The 17645-nt window shown below is 44.0% G+C and overlaps 1 protein-coding gene across 11 annotated transcripts in view; it reads left to right on the top strand.

Moving 5' to 3' along the window:
* Positions 1-5149: 5149 nt before the first annotated feature.
* The window catches only part of LOC120042122 (hepatocyte growth factor-regulated tyrosine kinase substrate-like), a 30268-nt gene continuing 17772 nt past the window's right edge, over positions 5150-17645 (top strand). For 10 of the 11 annotated variants that reach the window (XR_005476042.1, XM_038987034.1, XM_038987027.1 and 7 more), the window contains exons 1-8: positions 5150-5315; positions 6769-6853; positions 7094-7169; positions 7696-7788; positions 14164-14281; positions 14571-14623; positions 14728-14796; positions 15678-15802. Coding sequence is in view for 10 of the 11 variants with exons in the window: in XM_038987034.1 (XP_038842962.1) it covers positions 5279-5315; positions 6769-6853; positions 7094-7169; positions 7696-7788; positions 14164-14281; positions 14571-14623; positions 14728-14796; positions 15678-15802 (656 nt within the window). In the remaining variant the exon portion in view is untranslated. Of the gene's footprint in view, positions 5316-6768; positions 6854-7093; positions 7170-7695; positions 7789-14163; positions 14282-14570; positions 14624-14727; positions 14797-15036; positions 15408-15677; positions 15803-17645 lie in introns of those variants that run through there. The other variant, XM_038987042.1, reaches the window with a different exon arrangement.

Here is a 17645-nt window from a genome sequence, read left to right as displayed (position 1 = left end):
GGTCGGACCATCACATAATTGGCATATATATTACTCTTACAGAATTTCCACGTGGGCGAGGATATTGGAAATTTAATCAAAGCCTACTAGATGATAAATTGTTTAGAACTAGGACAGAAGAATTTATAACTGACTTTTTTAGACATAACATAGGTACAGCAGATCCCCATATTGTATGGGACACTTTTAAGTGTGCCTTTAGAGGCCATGCAATTCAGTACTCATCTATAAAACAAAAGCAATTTCGATCAAAAGAGTCCATATTAACAAAGGAAATTGAAGGACTAACAGTACAGTTAGATAACAATAAAAACGGTACCATAGAGGCACAGAATAAGATAGAGGAAAAACAAAAAGAAATGGAGGAACTTATTCAAGAAAGATCCAGTGTAATATATTATAAAAATAAAGCGAACTGGATGGAATATGGGGAAAAATGCACCAAATTCTTTTTCAATCTTCAATATAGAAATGCTACCAAAAAAAACGTATTAAAACTTGTTACAAATGATGGAGTCACGCATGATTCACCAAATGATATTTTGAAAGAGGAAGTAAAGTACTTTAAGAATATGTTTTCGTTTCAGGCTCCTCCATCTCCACTAACTGAAACTAATTGTATGGATTTTTTCCCTAATAATAAGGTAAAATTAACATCTGTACAGAAAGACTCATGTGAAGGCCTAATTACAGAGGAGGAACTACTTGATGCAATTGGGGCCTTTAAGGATGGGAAAACTCCAGGACTGGATGGCATACCAGTGGAAGTATACAAACATTTTTTTGATATACTCAAAGGACCATTATTAGCTTGTTTTAACCACTCCTATATAAATGATAGATTATCAGACACGCAACAAGAAGGTGTGATATCATTATTACTGAAACAGGACCCAAGTGGTATATATAAAGATCCAGTCCATTTAAAAAATTGGAGACCTCTTACACTTCAGTGTTGTGATGCAAAAATCCTAGCAAAATGCTTGGCGCATAGAATAAAAAAAGTTTTGTCAGATATTATTCATCCTAATCAGACAGGTTTTTTACATGGACGATACATTGGAGATAATATAAGGCAAGTACTGGAAACAATAGAACACTATGAAATATCGGGGACACCAGGCCTGGTTTTCATAACTGATTTTGAAAAGGCTTTTGATAAAGTACGACTGGAGTTTATATATAAATGCCTAGAATATTTCAATTTTGGGGAATCTCTTATAAAATGGGTAAAAATTATGTATAGTAACCCTAGGTGTAAAATAGTAAATAATGGCTACATCTCAGAAAGTTTTAAACTATCTAGAGGAGTAAAACAAGGTTGTCCACTATCGGCATATCTATTTATTATTGCCATCGAAATGTTAGCTGTTAAAATTAGATCAAACATTAATATTAAGGGATTAGAAATCCAGGGCCTAAAAACGAAGGTGTCATTGTACGCTGATGATTCATGTTTTCTTTTAAAACCACAACTAGAATCTCTCCACGGCCTCTTAGAGGATCTAGATACATTTGCTATCCTCTCTGGATTAAAACCAAATTATGATAAATGTACCATATTACGTATTGGATCACTAAAAAATACACATTTTACATTGCCATGTAGTTTACCAATTAAATGGTCTGACGGAGATGTGGACATACTCGGTATACAAATCCCAAAAGAAAGAAATGATCTCACTCCAATAAATTTTTATAGAAAGTTAGCAAAAATAGATAAGATCTTGCTACCATGGAAAGGAAAATACCTGTCTATTTGTGGGAAAATCACCCTGATTAACTCTTTAATCATATCACAGTTTACCTATTTGCTTATGGTTTTGCCTACACCTAGTGACCTGCTTTTTAAATTATATGAACAAAAAATATTCAATTTTATTTGGAACGGCAAGCCAGATAAAATTAAAAGGGCCTATTTATATAACGAATATGAATTCGGAGGGCAGAAATTATTAAATATTAAAGCATTAGACCTCTCACTAAAGGCATCAGTCATACAAAAGTTATACTTAAATCCAAACTGGTTCTCTAGTAGATTGGTACGAATGTCTCATCCTATGTTCAAGAAGGGCCTTTTTCCCTTTATTCAGATTACACCTGCTCACTTTCGGTTGCTTGAAAAGGAAATAATCTCCAAAATATCTTTATTTTTTAAACAAGCCTTAGAAAGTTGGTTGCAATTTCAGTTTAATCCACCTGAAAAGACGGAACAAATAGTACAACAAATCTTGTGGTTAAATTCAAATATAGTAATTGATAAAAAAACTGTATTTATCGAAGAAATGTTTAAAAAAGGTATAATTTTTGTGAATGATATCATAAATAGGACTGGTGGAGTAATGTCACACATGCAGCTAACACAGACATATGGAAATGTCTGCTCTACCCAAAATTACAACCAATTAATTGCAGCATTACCACAAAAATGGAAGAGGCAGGTAGAAGGGGATAAAAGTAAGGAACTTGTATGTCGGCCTTATATTAAAGAACATAAATGGTTAAAGAAAAGTGTGATAAATAAAAACATATACCAATTTCATTTAAGGACCAAAAAACTTACAGCTGTGCCATATAAATTGCAAAATAGTTGGGAAGAGATTTTCGATGTACCCATTCCATGGCACATGGTTTATGAATTGATACGCAAAACAACGCCGGATTCAAAACTTTGAATTTTTCAATTCAAATTATTGTACAAAATTCTTGCAACTAATAGAATGTTATATATATGGGGGATACAATCTTCCCAGCTCTGTAGATTCTGCTGTGAGGAGGCAGAGTCATTAGACCATTTATTTTGGTATTGTCCGCATGTAGCTCGTTTTTGGTCACAGGTCCAGGAATGGTTGAAGAATTGCAACATTTGCGTAGAACTAACGCTACAGATAGCAATACTGGGGGATTTGAAAAGCCATAGTCAATCAATCAATAATATAATAATTATTTTAGCAAAAAAATTTATTTTTAATTTACAATCCGTGGAAGCTATGAGAATAGGAAGATTCAAATCTTTTGTGAAGCATCACAGCACAGTTGAAAAATATATGGCAAATAAAAATCCGAAATGGATGATGTTGGAAGATAGATGGGAAAGGTTGAGTGGAGCTGAAGGGTGGGACTAATAACAAGATAAACAATGTAGGGCATACGGGATCTGTGAAATGTGTATAGGTGCGGAGCTATTGTGAAATAGCACAGTTACAAGTGGAAATCAAACTGGATGGACAACAGAAATAGAGGAAGGACTAAGAACAAACAAGAGAGAACTATTATAAAGTAGACTGTGTCTGTAAAATGTGTATAAGATGTATAAATTGAAGGTAAAAACAGAAATGTTTATCAGTTTACTCCAATTGGGGGATCGGTGGTAGGGTTTGCGGGGAATAATAATAAAGGTATACTCTTTAAAAAAAAGTATGTATGTCTATGTAGGTATGTGTATGTATATATGTGTATATGTATGCATACGTGAATGGATATATATATTTACCCCAAAAAATATGGGGGATTGGAAATGATGCAGACAATTACATTGGAAGCAACATTCTTTCCGCAATATTAAGCTGATCCACCCCCCCAAAAAAAAAAAAAAAAAAAAAAAAAAGTCTAAAAGTATTTGTTTTTAAATGTATTTAAGCATCAAAAGTAAAAGTATAAATCATTTAAAATTCCTCATATTAAGCAAATCAGACGACACAATTTTCTTTTTTTTCTTTTTAATTTACAGATATCCAGGAGCACAGTTCAACACTCAGACATAATTTACAAATGAAGCATTTGTGTTTAGTGAGTCTGCCAGATCAGAGGCAGTAGGGATGACCAGGGATGTTCTCTGTTTAGTGAGTCCGCCAGATCAGAGGCAGTAGGGATGACCAGGGATGTTCTCTTGATAAGTGCGTGAATTAGACAATTTTCCTGTCCTGCTAAGCATTAAAAATGTGACGAGTACTTTCGGGTGTCAGGGAAAATGTAAGGAGTAAAAAGTATATTATTTTATTTAGGAATGTAGTGGTAAAAGTTGTCAAAAATATTAACAGTAAAGTAAAGTACAGATACCCCCAAAAAACTACTTAGGTAGTACTTTAAAGTATTTTTACTTAAGTACTTTACACCACTAGTAGACAGCCTTCCTCTCTCTGTGTCCAGCCCTACTAGCTAACAGTAGAGGCTAGTAGAGACGGAGACACAATGCCACTGTATGGAGCATCAGGATCACAGCCACAACAATGGCCTCCAGTGTTATGAGTGCCAGGTAGTGACTCATACATAGAAATATAATCCACAGAAAAGGGCTTGGAACCTCTAACCCTGGCAATTTGACTGGTAAACTCATGGGGACTCTCACATTGGCTGCCAGTCCCCCCATTATGCCATCATTGACTTGAATGGGGTGGGTCGTTCTATGCATTCTGCTTCTATGTACTCATCTATGACCTAAGTAGACCTATGTATACCAGTGTAGGGAGGAGGAGAGTGTGATGAAATATAGCAAGGCAGTTCCCATTATTCCTCATAACAATGTGATGGAATGGATAGATGGCTGGATAGGGCCTGATCACACTTGATGACGTAGGCCTATACCACAGGAGGCTGCTGACGGAAGGATGGCTCATAATAATGGCCGGAATTGCGCAAATGGAATGGCATCAACCACATGGAAACCATGTGTTTTATGTATTTGCTACCAGTCCACCCAAGTTAAAGTGCCACCAACCTCCTGTGGCCTAGACACATAGAAGGTTGCAGCTCCACCACCCACCAACACATAATGTTCCCTCTCTTCTCTTGAACAATTTCATGTCAATTAAATTGGCTCACATAGGTAGACTGTGATGGGGCTCTGATTTGTTCTCTAAATTAAATGTCTCCCTATATTTCACTTTATCTAACTGAGTAGAATTTAGGCGAACCAACTGATCAGAAAACCGCCATCGTTTGGGATTGATTGAGTAGCCAGTAGGGCTAGCTTGTTGCACCGTCATACATGTTCCTCTGTCAAACGTAATGTTATGGAACCCATGTCCACTTGAATAAACTGTACACAACAATGACCCCCTGTACACTCACCTCTTCAGACTCTAGGGGGCAACGTCGCAATACTTTTAGGAATAGACGGACTTCACCGAACCACAGAGTTTCTAAACCCGACACGGGAAGTAGGAAGTAGCAATAACTTTGCAGCTGGCTAGCGATCTTTACAGTGGATGTGTCAAAATAATTTTTGATTGACCAAAAAATTACGTCTCGTCAGCTAGCCTGAGTCATTGGATCAGCCATGGGAAAGGGTGGTGGAACATTTGAGAGGCTTCTTGGTAAGATATGAGTATCTTAACATTTTACACCGGTGATTGTTTTTGCGTATTGTTTTGGCAGTCGTGTGGGGCTGTGACACAGCCCTTCTAACATTAGCTAGTTACCTAGCTAAAATTGGCATTGTCTGTGTTCAGTTCGACGATAGGCCGAGGCCTCTAATCGAGAATCGTCTTTTCTATCGAGCATTGCAGTTTAACTGCTTATCAATAACATGTCATTTAATCTACCAAAAACTATGCTTGCATTTTGCTCTGTAAATTACCCGGAAAGTGTCAAGCCTAGGTTAGCTTGGCTAGCTAGCATGCTAGCAACGCAATCAGAGGATGTTGTGTGGGTTCGCTGCGCCCCGATTTTCCCGACATAAAATCCTAAATACAAACATATTTGTTTTGTTGGATATCCCTGACCGTCAGACATAAATCATTGTTTTTGTAATTTGCATAACTTTCATTATTTGCCATCTAGCTAGCTAGTTGTTCTAGCTATATTAGCTCTTTTGCTAGTAGTAGCTTAGTTGGCTATCTATCCAGCTCACCCCACTGCGCCAGACAACGTCACCAGACATATTTTCTTATCAGCCTCATCATAGACTAACTTAAACCCCAAAACAGTTTAGACAACTCGCTGACAACTGTAATCATGAGTAGATTGCTTCCAGTGCTCTGATGTTATTGAGGGTGCCAGTGCCTATTGTTGAGCCCTGTGTTGGCATAAAAAAACTGGCCAACACATAATAAACTGGTCAACAGAAAAGGCCGAAGGTTTGTGTCAATCATAACATAACATACAGGCTCATTCCCGGTCACCGACGTTTCCGTTTAGTTTTGCAACAGCCGCAAGCTAGTTAGTTACTGTGTAGAAATGCATTCCATAACAACGTACCTTGATCCACTCACTATTAATCACTAACTAGGCCTACCCCACCCCCATCATTTACTGAATGGAGAAATCCTCTGTTTCATACCTCCAGTGAGCGTATAATATGATCAGTTACATTTGTATAGGCCCACACGCCATGCCTGGACATGTTCATATTGTGGTCTAAACTCTGAATTCAAATGTGATGTGTGAAAGGCTGCTTTCTCAGTCATTAATGATTTTGAATAGGCCCTAGTCACATGAATCAATATCACCTGCTCACAAGCAAACGCACAACTCTACTGTTTAGAGAAATAGCCTATGCTTTCAGGTGTAAGGTTTAGTCTTATCCACCCTGGTTAAAAGACCCTTACACTTCTCTTTTCTTACCTACACTCACTTAGCTGATAACTACTTTATTGAGGAAAAGTGTACTTGCTACGACTGTGAAATGTGGTTGTCCCACCTAGCTATTTTAAGGTGAATGCACTGGCTGTAAGTCAGATAACGTTGTCTGCTGAATGACGTACATGTTTATGATGATGTTGAATGAAAGACATGTGAGACAGTGAACCCTCTCCTCTCTGTCTGCAGATAAAGCCACCAGTCAGCTGCTGCTGGAGACAGACTGGGAGTCCATCCTGCAGATCTGTGATCTCATCCGTCAAGGAGACACACAGTGAGTAGTAGAGTGCTGAGTACACCACAGCCCTGATCAAATACTTACAATCCTTCCTTCCTTCTGGTAATCACTAGCCTAATCTCTGTGATTGGATAATTGCAGTGGAGAGGTCCTTAATTGTTTCCATGACGAGGCCTAGGAAGGAAGGAACCATTTGAAAATAATTGGAACTAGCCCCATGTTTCTCCACACGATAGACGTGTGTCTGATCTGATCAAAGTCTTTCTCCTCCTGCAGGGCGAAGTATGCCATCGGAGCCATTAAGAAGAAGCTGATGGATAAGAACCCACATGTGGCCCTCTATGGTCTTGAGGTGGGTTACTAGACTGACCAATGCTGCGTGGATCTACGCTGAACCGCTTGTAATGACACAATGATAACCTTCTAGTGCTGCTTAAAGGATGGCTTGATCAATTATTCAAATTGGGCCATGTTCAGATGTTTTGAATAATAAATGGAAATGATATCCAGATTTATATGCCTCGATTCCATTTTGGTACACCAGAGGTACATTCGTTTCCAATGGAACGCTGCGTTTGCCTTGCAGCATTGCATTGCAGTGGCAGTGCGTTCTGTGGTGCATACGTTGGATTTATTGAACGTAAGCGTCAAACTGTATGTGTAGACGGCTTGACAGAAATGGTAGCAGAAGGTGAATGTTGAACTTTTGTTGCACACCTATCCAGATGATGCTGCGTAACATTTTGCGTAATGACGCTGTCGGTGTCTCCAAGGTGATAGTCCAGTTCCATAGTAAAAAGTCTGACGTGAGGCTTAATCGGAAGAATTAGACCCCTGTGTTGTGAAGTGTGATTATGAGTGTTTCTTCTACCTGTCAGGTGTTGGAGTCAGTAGTGAAGAACTGTGGGCAGACGGTCCATGATGAGGTGGCCTGTAAAACCACCATGGAGGAGCTGAAGGATCTACTGAAGGTGACCCTGTCTTGATTTACCCCCTCTACACCTCCTTCACCTCCTCTACACTACCCCCTCTACACCACCTCCTCCACCCCCTCTACACTACCCCCTCTACACCTCCTCCACCCCCTCTACACCACCCCCTCTACACCTCCTCCACCCCCTCTACACCACCCCCTCCACACCTCCTCCACCCCCTCTATACCTCCCCCTCTACACCACCCCCTCTACACCACCTCCTCTACACATTCCATTCACCCCCTCTACACCACCTCCTCCACCCCCTCTACACCACCTCCTCCACCCCCTCTACACCACCTCCTCTACACCTCCTTCACCTCCTCTACACCACCCCCTCTCCACCTCCTCCACCCCCTCTACACCACCCCCTCTACACCACCCCCTCTACACCACCCCCTCTACACCACCCCCTCTACACCACCCCCTCTACACCACCCCCTCTCCACCTCCTCCACCTCCTCTACACCTTCCATTCACCCCTGCCATGCTCCATCTTTCTTAGCATCATAGCAGTCTTTCACTTTGATTCTTTTCCAGGTGGGACACACAGGCTCACAGGTCCACATCAAGGGCCTCTTACACCAAAAGTTTCAATTTGAAACCAACCGAAGCCAAATCATTTTAAGCAGGTTACTCAGATGTTTCTCTCTCTCACCCTCCCACTCTCCACTTGCTCAGTTCCACTCCAGGGAAGCTTCATTGAGACCTGGGTGACCCCATTCTGATGGGTCATTCCTTAAAACAAGTGATGGAGTCAGGTCTAATGGTGTCATGTCCTTACCTTTACCTCCACTCCTTGTTGTATAGGAGTGTTACTGTAGAGTGGACTAGTCTGCTGTGGTCTTCTACAGGCCTACATCCCATCAATCTCCTCCATGTTGTATAGGAGTGTTACTGTAGAGGGGACTAGTCTGCTGTGGTCTTCTACAGGCCGACATCCCATCAATCTCCTCCTTGGGTTACTTCCATTCAGACAGCTCTCATAGGGCCAGTTATGTTTGTGGTGAGCCAAGAGGATGAAGGGACAGGAACAGTTATGTTTGTGGTGAGCCAAGAGGATGAAGGGACAGGGACAGGGACATTAATGTTTGTGGTGAGCCAAGAGGATGAAGGGACAGGAACATTAATGTTTGTGGTGAGCCAAGAGGATGAAGGGACAGGGACATTTATGTTTGTGCTGAGCCAAGAGGATGAAGGGACAGGAACAGTTATGTTTGTGCTGAGCCAAGAGGATGAAGGGACAGGAACAGTTATGTTTGTGGTGAGCCAAGAGGATGAAGGGACAGGAGCAGTTATGTTTGTGCTGAGTCAAGAGGATGAAGGGACAGGAACAGTTATGTTTGTGGTGAGCCAAGAGGATGAAGGGACAGGAACAGTTATGTTTGTGGTGAGCCAAGAGGATGAAGGGACAGGAACAGTTATGTTTGTGCTGAGCCAAGAGGATGAAGGGACAGGAACAGTTATGTTTGTGGTGAGTCAAGAGGATGAAGGGACAGGAACAGTTATGTTTGTGGTGAGCCAAGAGGATGAAGGGACAGGAACAGTTATGTTTGTGCTGAGCCAAGAGGATGAAGGGACAGGAACAGTTATGTTTGTGCTGAGCCAAGAGGATGAAGGGACAGGAACAGTTATGTTTGTGGTGAGCCAAGAGGATGAAGGGACAGGAACAGTTATGTTTGTGGTGAGCCAAGAGGATGAAGGGACAGGAACAGTTATGTTTGTGCTGAGCCAAGAGGATGAAGGGACAGGAACAGTTATGTTTGTGGTGAGCCAAGAGAATAAAGGGACAGGAACATTTATGTTTGTGCTGAGCCAAGAGGATGAAGGGACAGGAACATTCATGTTTGTGCTGAGCCAAGAGAATGAAGGGACAGGAACAGTTATGTTTGTGGTGAGTCAAGAGGATGAAGGGACAGGAACAGTTATGTTTGTGCTGAGCCAAGAGGATGAAGGGACAGGAACAGTTGTGTTTGTGCTGAGCCAAGAGAATGAAGGGACAGGAACATTAATGTTTGTGCTGAGCCAAGAGGATGAAGGGACAGGAACATTAATGTTTGTGCTGAGCCAAGAGGATGAAGGGACAGGAACATTAATGTTTGTGCTGAGCCAAGAGGATGAAGGGACAGGAACAGTTATGTTTGTGCTGAGCCAAGAGGATGAAGGGACAGGAACAGTTATGTTTGTGGTGAGCCAAGAGAATGAAGGGACAGGAACATCAATGTTTGTGCTGAGCCAAGAGAATGAAGGGACAGGAACAGTTATGTTTGTGGTGAGTCAAGAGGATGAAGGGACAGGAACAGTTATGTTTGTGGTGAGCCAAGAGGATGAAGGGACAGGAACAGTTATGTTTGTGGTGAGCCAAGAGGATGAAGGGACAGGAACAGTTATGTTTGTGCTGAGCCAAGAGGATGAAGGGACAGGAACAGTTATGTTTGTGGTGAGCTAAGAGGATGAAGGGACAGGAACAGTTATGTTTGTGGTGAGCCAAGAGGATGAAGGGACAGGAACATTAATGTTTGTGCTGAGCCAAGAGAATGAAGGGACAGGAACAGTTATGTTTGTGCTGAGCCAAGAGGATGAAGGGACAGGAACAGTTATGTTTGTGCTGAGCCAAGAGGATGAAGGGACAGGAACAGTTATGTTTGTGGTGAGCCAAGAGGATGAAGGGACAGGAACAGTTATGTTTGTGGTGAGCCAAGAGGATGAAGGGACAGGAACAGTTATGTTTGTGGTGAGCCAAGAGGATGAAGGGACAGGAACAGTTATGTTTGTGGTGAGCCAAGAGGATGAAGGGACAGGAACAGTTATGTTTGTGGTGAGCCAAGAGGATGAAGGGACAGGAACAGTTATGTTTGTGGTGAGCCAAGAGGATGCAGGAACAGTTATGTTTGTGCTGAGCCAAGAGGATGAAGGGACAGGAACAGTTATGTTTGTGCTGAGCCAAGAGGATGCAGGAACAGTTATGTTTGTGGTGAGCCAAGAGGATGAAGGGACAGGAACAGTTATGTTTGTGGTGAGCCAAGAGGATGCAGGAACAGTTATGTTTGTGCTGAGCCAAGAGGATGAAGGGACAGGAACAGTTACGTTTGTGCTGAGCCAAGAGGATGAAGGGACAGGAACAGTTATGTTTGTGGTGAGCCAAGATAATGAAGGGACAGGAACAGTTGTGTTTGTGGTGAGCCAAGAGGATGAAGGGACAGGAACAGTTATGTTTGTGCTGAGCCAAGAGAATGAAGGGACAGGAACAGTTATGTTTGTGCTGAGTCAAGAGGATGAAGGGACAGGAACAGTTATGTTTGTTGTGAGCCAAGAGGATGAAGGGACAGGAACAGTTATGTTTGTTGTGAGCCAAGAGGATGAAGGGACAGGAACAGTTATGTTTGTGCTGAGCCAAGAGAATGAAGGGACAGGAACAGTTATGTTTGTGCTGAGTCAAGAGGATGAAGGGACAGGAACAGTTATGTTTGTGCTGAGTCAAGAGGATGAAGGGACAGGAACAGTTATGTTTGTGCTGAGCCAAGAGGATGAAGGGACAGGAACAGTTATGTTTGTGCTGAGCCAAGAGGATGAAGGGACAGGAACAGTTATGTTTGTGGTGAGCCAAGAGGATGCAGGAACAGTTATGTTTGTGCTGAGCCAAGAGGATGAAGGGACAGGAACAGTTATGTTTGTGCTGAGTCAAGAGGATGAAGGGACAGGAACAGTTATGTTTGTGCTGAGTCAAGAGGATGAAGGGACAGGAACATTTATGTTTGTGCTGAGCCAAGAGGATGAAGGGACAGGAACAGTTATGTTTGTGGTGAGCCAAGAGGATGCAGGAACAGTAATGTTTGTGCTGAGCCAAGAGGATGCAGGAACAGTAATGTTTGTGCTGAGCCAAGAGGATGAAGGGACAGGAACAGTTATGTTTGTGCTGAGCCAAGAGGATGAAGGGACAGGAACAGTTATGTTTGTGGTGAGCCAAGAGGATGCAGGAACAGTTATGTTTGTGCTGAGCCAAGAGGATGCAGGAACAGTTATGTTTGTGCTGAGCCAAGAGGATGAAGGGACAGGGACATTTATGTTTGTGGTGAGCCAAGAGGATGCAGGAACAGTTATGTTTGTGCTGATCCAAGAGAATGAAGGGACAGGAATCAAACTACACATTAGAATAATAAAAAAATGTTAGCATTTCAATTTAGACCAGAAAAAGGAATGTCTTGGTTTTATGTCGGCTGTCAGTTTTACAAGATACAACTTATTCAGATCTCAGTGTAGGAACTGGGAGTTTTAGGCTGCAGCACTGAAGTACTAATCCAATCACGTGAGGGTTTCTTGTGGACAAGGGTGACGTTCTCCCTAGACACTGATCTTGGGTCAGTTTTGCATTCCCCCCCACTAATGGTTAAGGTTTGGAGTGGGGGAGGGGAAGCTGACCCTAGATCTGAACCTAGAGGAAACTTCACCCCGCTCCTTGTGGAAGGAATGCCCTCCCTGGCTCTGGAGCTCTTGTGGTTTAGTTGGGTAAAGGAGGACTAGGCCGTGACCCAGTCAGCTGACATGGGCTTGCTTCCCAAATTACACCCTGTTCCCTAGTGCGCTCCTTTTGACCAGGGCCCATATAGGACTCTGGTATAAAGAAGTGCACTATGTAGGGAATAGGGTGCCGTTTGGGACGTAACCATGGCGATCACAGCACACCAGAACAGCTGTAATAACACAGCAGACACCTCTCGCTCTGCTTTCTCCAACGTGTCTAGATAGCAGACGTATTCATGGTCCCTCTATACTGAAATCAGCTTCATGGCCAGCTACAGTTTGTACTAGTTTTCACACACACCGTGTGATCTGTCTGGGGGATATGTCTGAGCCTTGTGCTGCTGACTCCAATCCTTATGACCTTTCAACCCTGCGTCTTAGCCTGATAATCACCCACTGGTGCTGTAGTGAACTGCAGACCTGGGTTCAAATAGGGTTAGAAGTCTTTCAAATATTTCTGGTGTTTTGCTTAAACCTGTCTGGAATGCCGGAATCTACAGGGTTTGCCGTTTTCAGACTATTCTATTGGTTCCATTGTTCCAGGTGAGCTAAATCAAGCCCTGATCAAGTCTTTGAAATGATTTTCAAATAGTATTTGAACCCAAGTCTGCTGTAGTCTGACAGCCTGGGAGCTGGCCAGAGGTCATTCAGTTTTCCACATAGAAATGTAGCCTAATGAGTGGAGTTGACACGATTCCTTACAGGACTGTCAATTGTATGTTCTACATAATGCATTTCTATCTGCAATGTTCAGAATAAGATATACATTTTATGAATAAAACTGAAATCAGTCTCTTTTTTTTATTTAATTTTTTATTAAACCTTTATTTAACTAGGCAAGTCAGTTAAGAACAAATTCTTATTTTCAATGATGGCCTAGGAACAGTATCTGTTCTACACCACGCATATCTATCTGATTGTGAATGGTATGTTAAGGGTGCACCCTCTTGGAACAGTTCATTTGGATACACTATACAGCATGACATTGCAGTCTTTTGATTGGCTCCCCACCCTTGTCAGGTGACCTTCTGTTGACTTCCTGATGGTGATGTCATAGCTTGGTCACACGCTGATTCAGACAGACTGAGGAACTTCCCAGCTTCCCACCTCTCTGTGAGAGAACACAGCAAGACAACACTCTGAACGTTTAGTCTCTGAAGTGACGTCTGGAATGGGATTATTTATGGGGAAAAGAACTAAAGGAAAACTTTTAGTTTGAAGTATTTCTCTAGAGACTTGTTGGTCTGGTAAAACAAGTCTCTCTAGCCAGGTTAGAACCTTGTTTCAGTCTAGATGTATTCATATCGTATTATTATTATTATAGTATAGCTTAGTATTGTCTTCTATTTTTGGGGAAGTGTTGTGTTTGTAAGGGGACTGAGGTGCCCAATTTATTATTATTTTTTGTACTTAATATAGAGTAGCGTTTTTAAATGCAGTTCATCTGTCTATAAAAGGTGTACTTGTGAAGTTGTACTCAGTGAGTGGTGATGTATTACAGTGTATCTGTACTGTGACTAACTCAGTGAGTGGTGATGTATTACAGTGTATCTGTACTGTAACTCAGTGAGTGGTGATGTATTACAGTGTATCTGTACTGTAACTCAGTGAGTGGTGATGTATTACAGTGTATCTGTACTGTAACTCAGTGAGTGGTGATGTATTACAGTGTATCTGTACTGTGACTAACTCAGTGAGTGGTGATGTATTACAGTGTATCTGTACTGTAACTCAGTGAGTGGTGATGTATTACAGTGTATCTGTACTGTGACTAACTCAGTGATTGGTGATGTATTACAGTGTATCTGTACTGTAACTCAGTGAGTGGTGATGTGTTGCCCCTTGAAACAGACGGAGCCCAACGTGAGGAATAAGATCCTTTACCTGATCCAGGCCTGGGCCCACGCCTTCCGCAACGAGCCCAAATACAAGGTGGTTCAGGACACGTACCAGATCATGAAGGTGGAGGGTAAGTCAGACCCCAGATCAGCCCCTAGCCCCCTTGACACTCCTGAAGACCTGAGAAGATTGGCTCGGTGGAAGAAACATAGTGGCAGCTCTTTGGCATTTTGCTCTCATCCCCTCCTCTCAGGTGTCCTCAGGTTTTCCATAGGGAGGTTGGCTATGATCTGGGATTCAGACACACAGTCACTAACACACAGCAAACAGAATTGAGTAGTGTCACAGTAAATATTCAACTTGTATTCATCAACCTTTATCCTATATTGTTGGACATCCTGTATCTCCTGTTGTTCCAGGTCACGTGTTTCCAGAGTTCAAGGAGAGTGATGCCATGTTTGCTGCAGAGAGAGTAAGAGTCTTTCTCTCACTGATGTTGTTCTGGTTTGATACGTCCTTACTACTGAATGTTCTCCGCTTGTTAGGAGGATCTCTGATGTCTCTCTGTGTGTCCAGGCTCCAGATTGGGTGGATGCAGAGGAGTGTCATCGCTGCCGCGTTCAGTTTGGAGTGATGACTAGAAAGGTAAGACAACACGGCAGACTGGCGGAATGACGGACTGGCGGAATGACGGACTGGCGGAATGACTGACTGGCGGAATGACTGACTGGCGGACTGGCGGACTGACGGACTGGCGGAATGACGGACTGGCGGACTGGCGGACTGGCGGAATGACGGACTGGCGGAATGACGGACTGGCGGAATGACGGACTGGCGGAATGACGGACTGGCGGAATGACGGACTGGCGGACTGGCGGACTGGCGGAATGACGGACTGGCGGACTGACGGACTGGCGGAATGACGGACTGGCGGAATGACGGACTGGCGGAATGACGGACTGGCGGATGGACGGGCAGGAGGGGACAGACCAACTGGTGGATGGACGGGCAGGAGGGGACAGACCAACTGGTGGATGGACGGGCAGGAGGGGACAGACCAACTGGCGGATGGACGGGCAGGAGGGGACAGACCAACTGGCGGATGGACGGGCAGGAGGGGACAGACCGACTGGCGGATGGACGGGCAGGAGGGGACAGACCAACTGGTGGATGGACGGGCAGGAGGGGACAGACCAACAACAGCAGTGGTTTGTGTGGAAATGTGTTCTTTCCTTCCTCCTCCAGTAACACATTGTGTAAGTAAAAGGGGGAGAATGATATGACTTTGTATCTGTTTAGATTATTCTGTCTGTCTGTCTGACATTCTCTCCCTCCTGTTGCAGCATCACTGTAGAGCCTGTGGTCAGATCTTCTCTGTCTGACATTCTCTCCCTCCTGTTGCAGCATCACTGCAGAGCCTGTGGTCAGATCTTCTCTGTCTGACATTCTCTCCCTCCTGTTGCAGCACCACTGCAGAGCCTGTGGTCAGATCTTCTCTGTCTGACATTCTCTCCCTCCTGTTGCAGCACCACTGCAGAGCCTGTGGTCAGATCTTCTGTGGGAAGTGTTCCTCCAAGTACTCCACCATCCCCAAGTTTGGCATCGAGAAGGAAGTGCGTGTGTGTGAGCCCTGCCACGAGCTGCTCAACAAGTGAGTTACCGGGCTAGAGAGAGAGAGAGAAAGTTACCGAGAGAGTGTGTGTGTTACCGGGCTAGAGAGAGAGAGAGAGAGAGAGAGTGTTACCGGGCTAGAGAGAGAGTGTGTGTTACCGGGCTAGAGAGAGAGTGTGTGTTACCGGGCTAGAGAGAGAGTGTGTGTTACCGGGCTAGAGAGAGTTACCGAGAGAGGGTGTTAGTTAGTTAGTTACCGGGCTAGAGAGAGACAGTGAGTTACCGGGCTAGAGAGAGAGACAGTGAGTTACCGGGCTAGAGAGAGAGACAGTGAGTTACCGGGCTAGAGAGAGAGACAGTGAGTTACCGGGCTAGAGAGAGAGACAGTGAGTTACCGGGCTAGAGAGAGAGACAGTGAGTTACCGGGCTAGAGAGAGAGACAGCGAGTTACCGGGCTAGAGAGAGAGACAGCGAGTTACCGAGCTAGAGAGAGAGTTAGCGGGCTAGAGAGAGAGAGAGACAGTGAGTTACCGGGCTAGAGAGAGAGAGAGACAGTGAGTTACCGGGCTAGAGAGAGAGAGAGACAGTGAGTTACCGGGCTAGAGAGAGAGAGACAGTTAGTTACCGGGCTAGAGAGAGAGAGACAGTTAGTTACCGGGCTAGAGAGAGAGAGTTACCGGGCTAGAGAGAGAGAGAGTTACCGGGCTAGAGAGAGAGAGAGTTACCGGGCTAGAGAGAAAGAGACAGTGAGTTACCGGGCTAGAGAGAGACAGTGAGTTACCGGGCTAGAGAGAGACAGTGAGTTACCGGGCTAGAGAGAGAGAGAGACAGTGAGTTACCGGGCTAGAGAGAGAGACAGTTAGTTACCGGGCTAGAGAGAGAGAGACAGTTAGTTACCGGGCTAGAGAGAGAGAGAGTTACCGGGCTAGAGAGAGAGAGAGTTACCGGGCTAGAGAGAGAGAGAGTTACCGGGCTAGAGAGAGTTACCGGGCTAGAGAGAGTTACCGGGTTAGAGAGAGAGACAGTGAGTTACCGGGCTAGAGAGAGAGACAGTGAGTTACCGGGCTAGAGAGAGAGACAGTGAGTTACCGGGCTAGAGAGAGAGACAGTGAGTTACCGGGCTAGAGAGAGAGACAGTGAGTTACCGGGCTAGAGAGAGAGAGTTACCGGGCTAGAGAGAGAGAGACAGTGAGTTACTGGGTTAGAGAGAGAGACAGTGAGTTACTGGGTTAGAGAGAGAGACAGTGAGTTACTGGGTTAGAGAGAGAGACAGTGAGTTACCGGGCTAGAGAGAGAGACAGTGAGTTACCGGGCTAGAGAGAGAGACAGTGAGTTACCGGGCTAGAGAGAGAGACAGTGAGTTACCGGGCTAGAGAGAGAGACAGTGAGTTACCGGGCTAGAGAGAGAGAGTTACCGGGCTAGAGAGAGAGAGACAGTGAGTTACTGGGTTAGAGAGAGAGACAGTGAGTTACTGGGTTAGAGAGAGAGACAGTGAGTTACTGGGTTAGAGAGAGAGACAGTGAGTTACCGGGTTAGAGAGAGAGACAGTGAGTTACCGGGTTAGAGAGAGAGACAGTGAGTTTCTGGGTTAGAGAGAGAGACAGTGAGTTACTGGGTTAGAGAGAGAGACAGTGAGTTACTGGGTTAGAGAGAGAGACAGTGAGTTACTGGGTTAGAGAGAGAGACAGTGAGTTACTGGGTTAGAGAGCGAGACAGTGAGTTACTGGGTTAGAGAGAGAGACAGTGAGTTACTGGGTTAGAGAGAGAGACAGTGAGTTACCGGGCTAGAGAGAGAGACAGTGAGTTACCGGGCTAGAGAGAGAGACAGTGAGTTACCGGGCTAGAGAGAGAGACAGTGAGTTACCGGGCTAGAGAGAGAGAG

This window comes from Salvelinus namaycush, chromosome 3 (assembly GCF_016432855.1).
Source record: "Salvelinus namaycush isolate Seneca chromosome 3, SaNama_1.0, whole genome shotgun sequence".
NCBI lineage: Eukaryota > Metazoa > Chordata > Actinopteri > Salmoniformes > Salmonidae > Salvelinus > Salvelinus namaycush.
The sequence above is the reverse complement of the archived record's forward strand: the minus strand, read 5'-3'. Positions and strand labels throughout refer to the sequence as shown.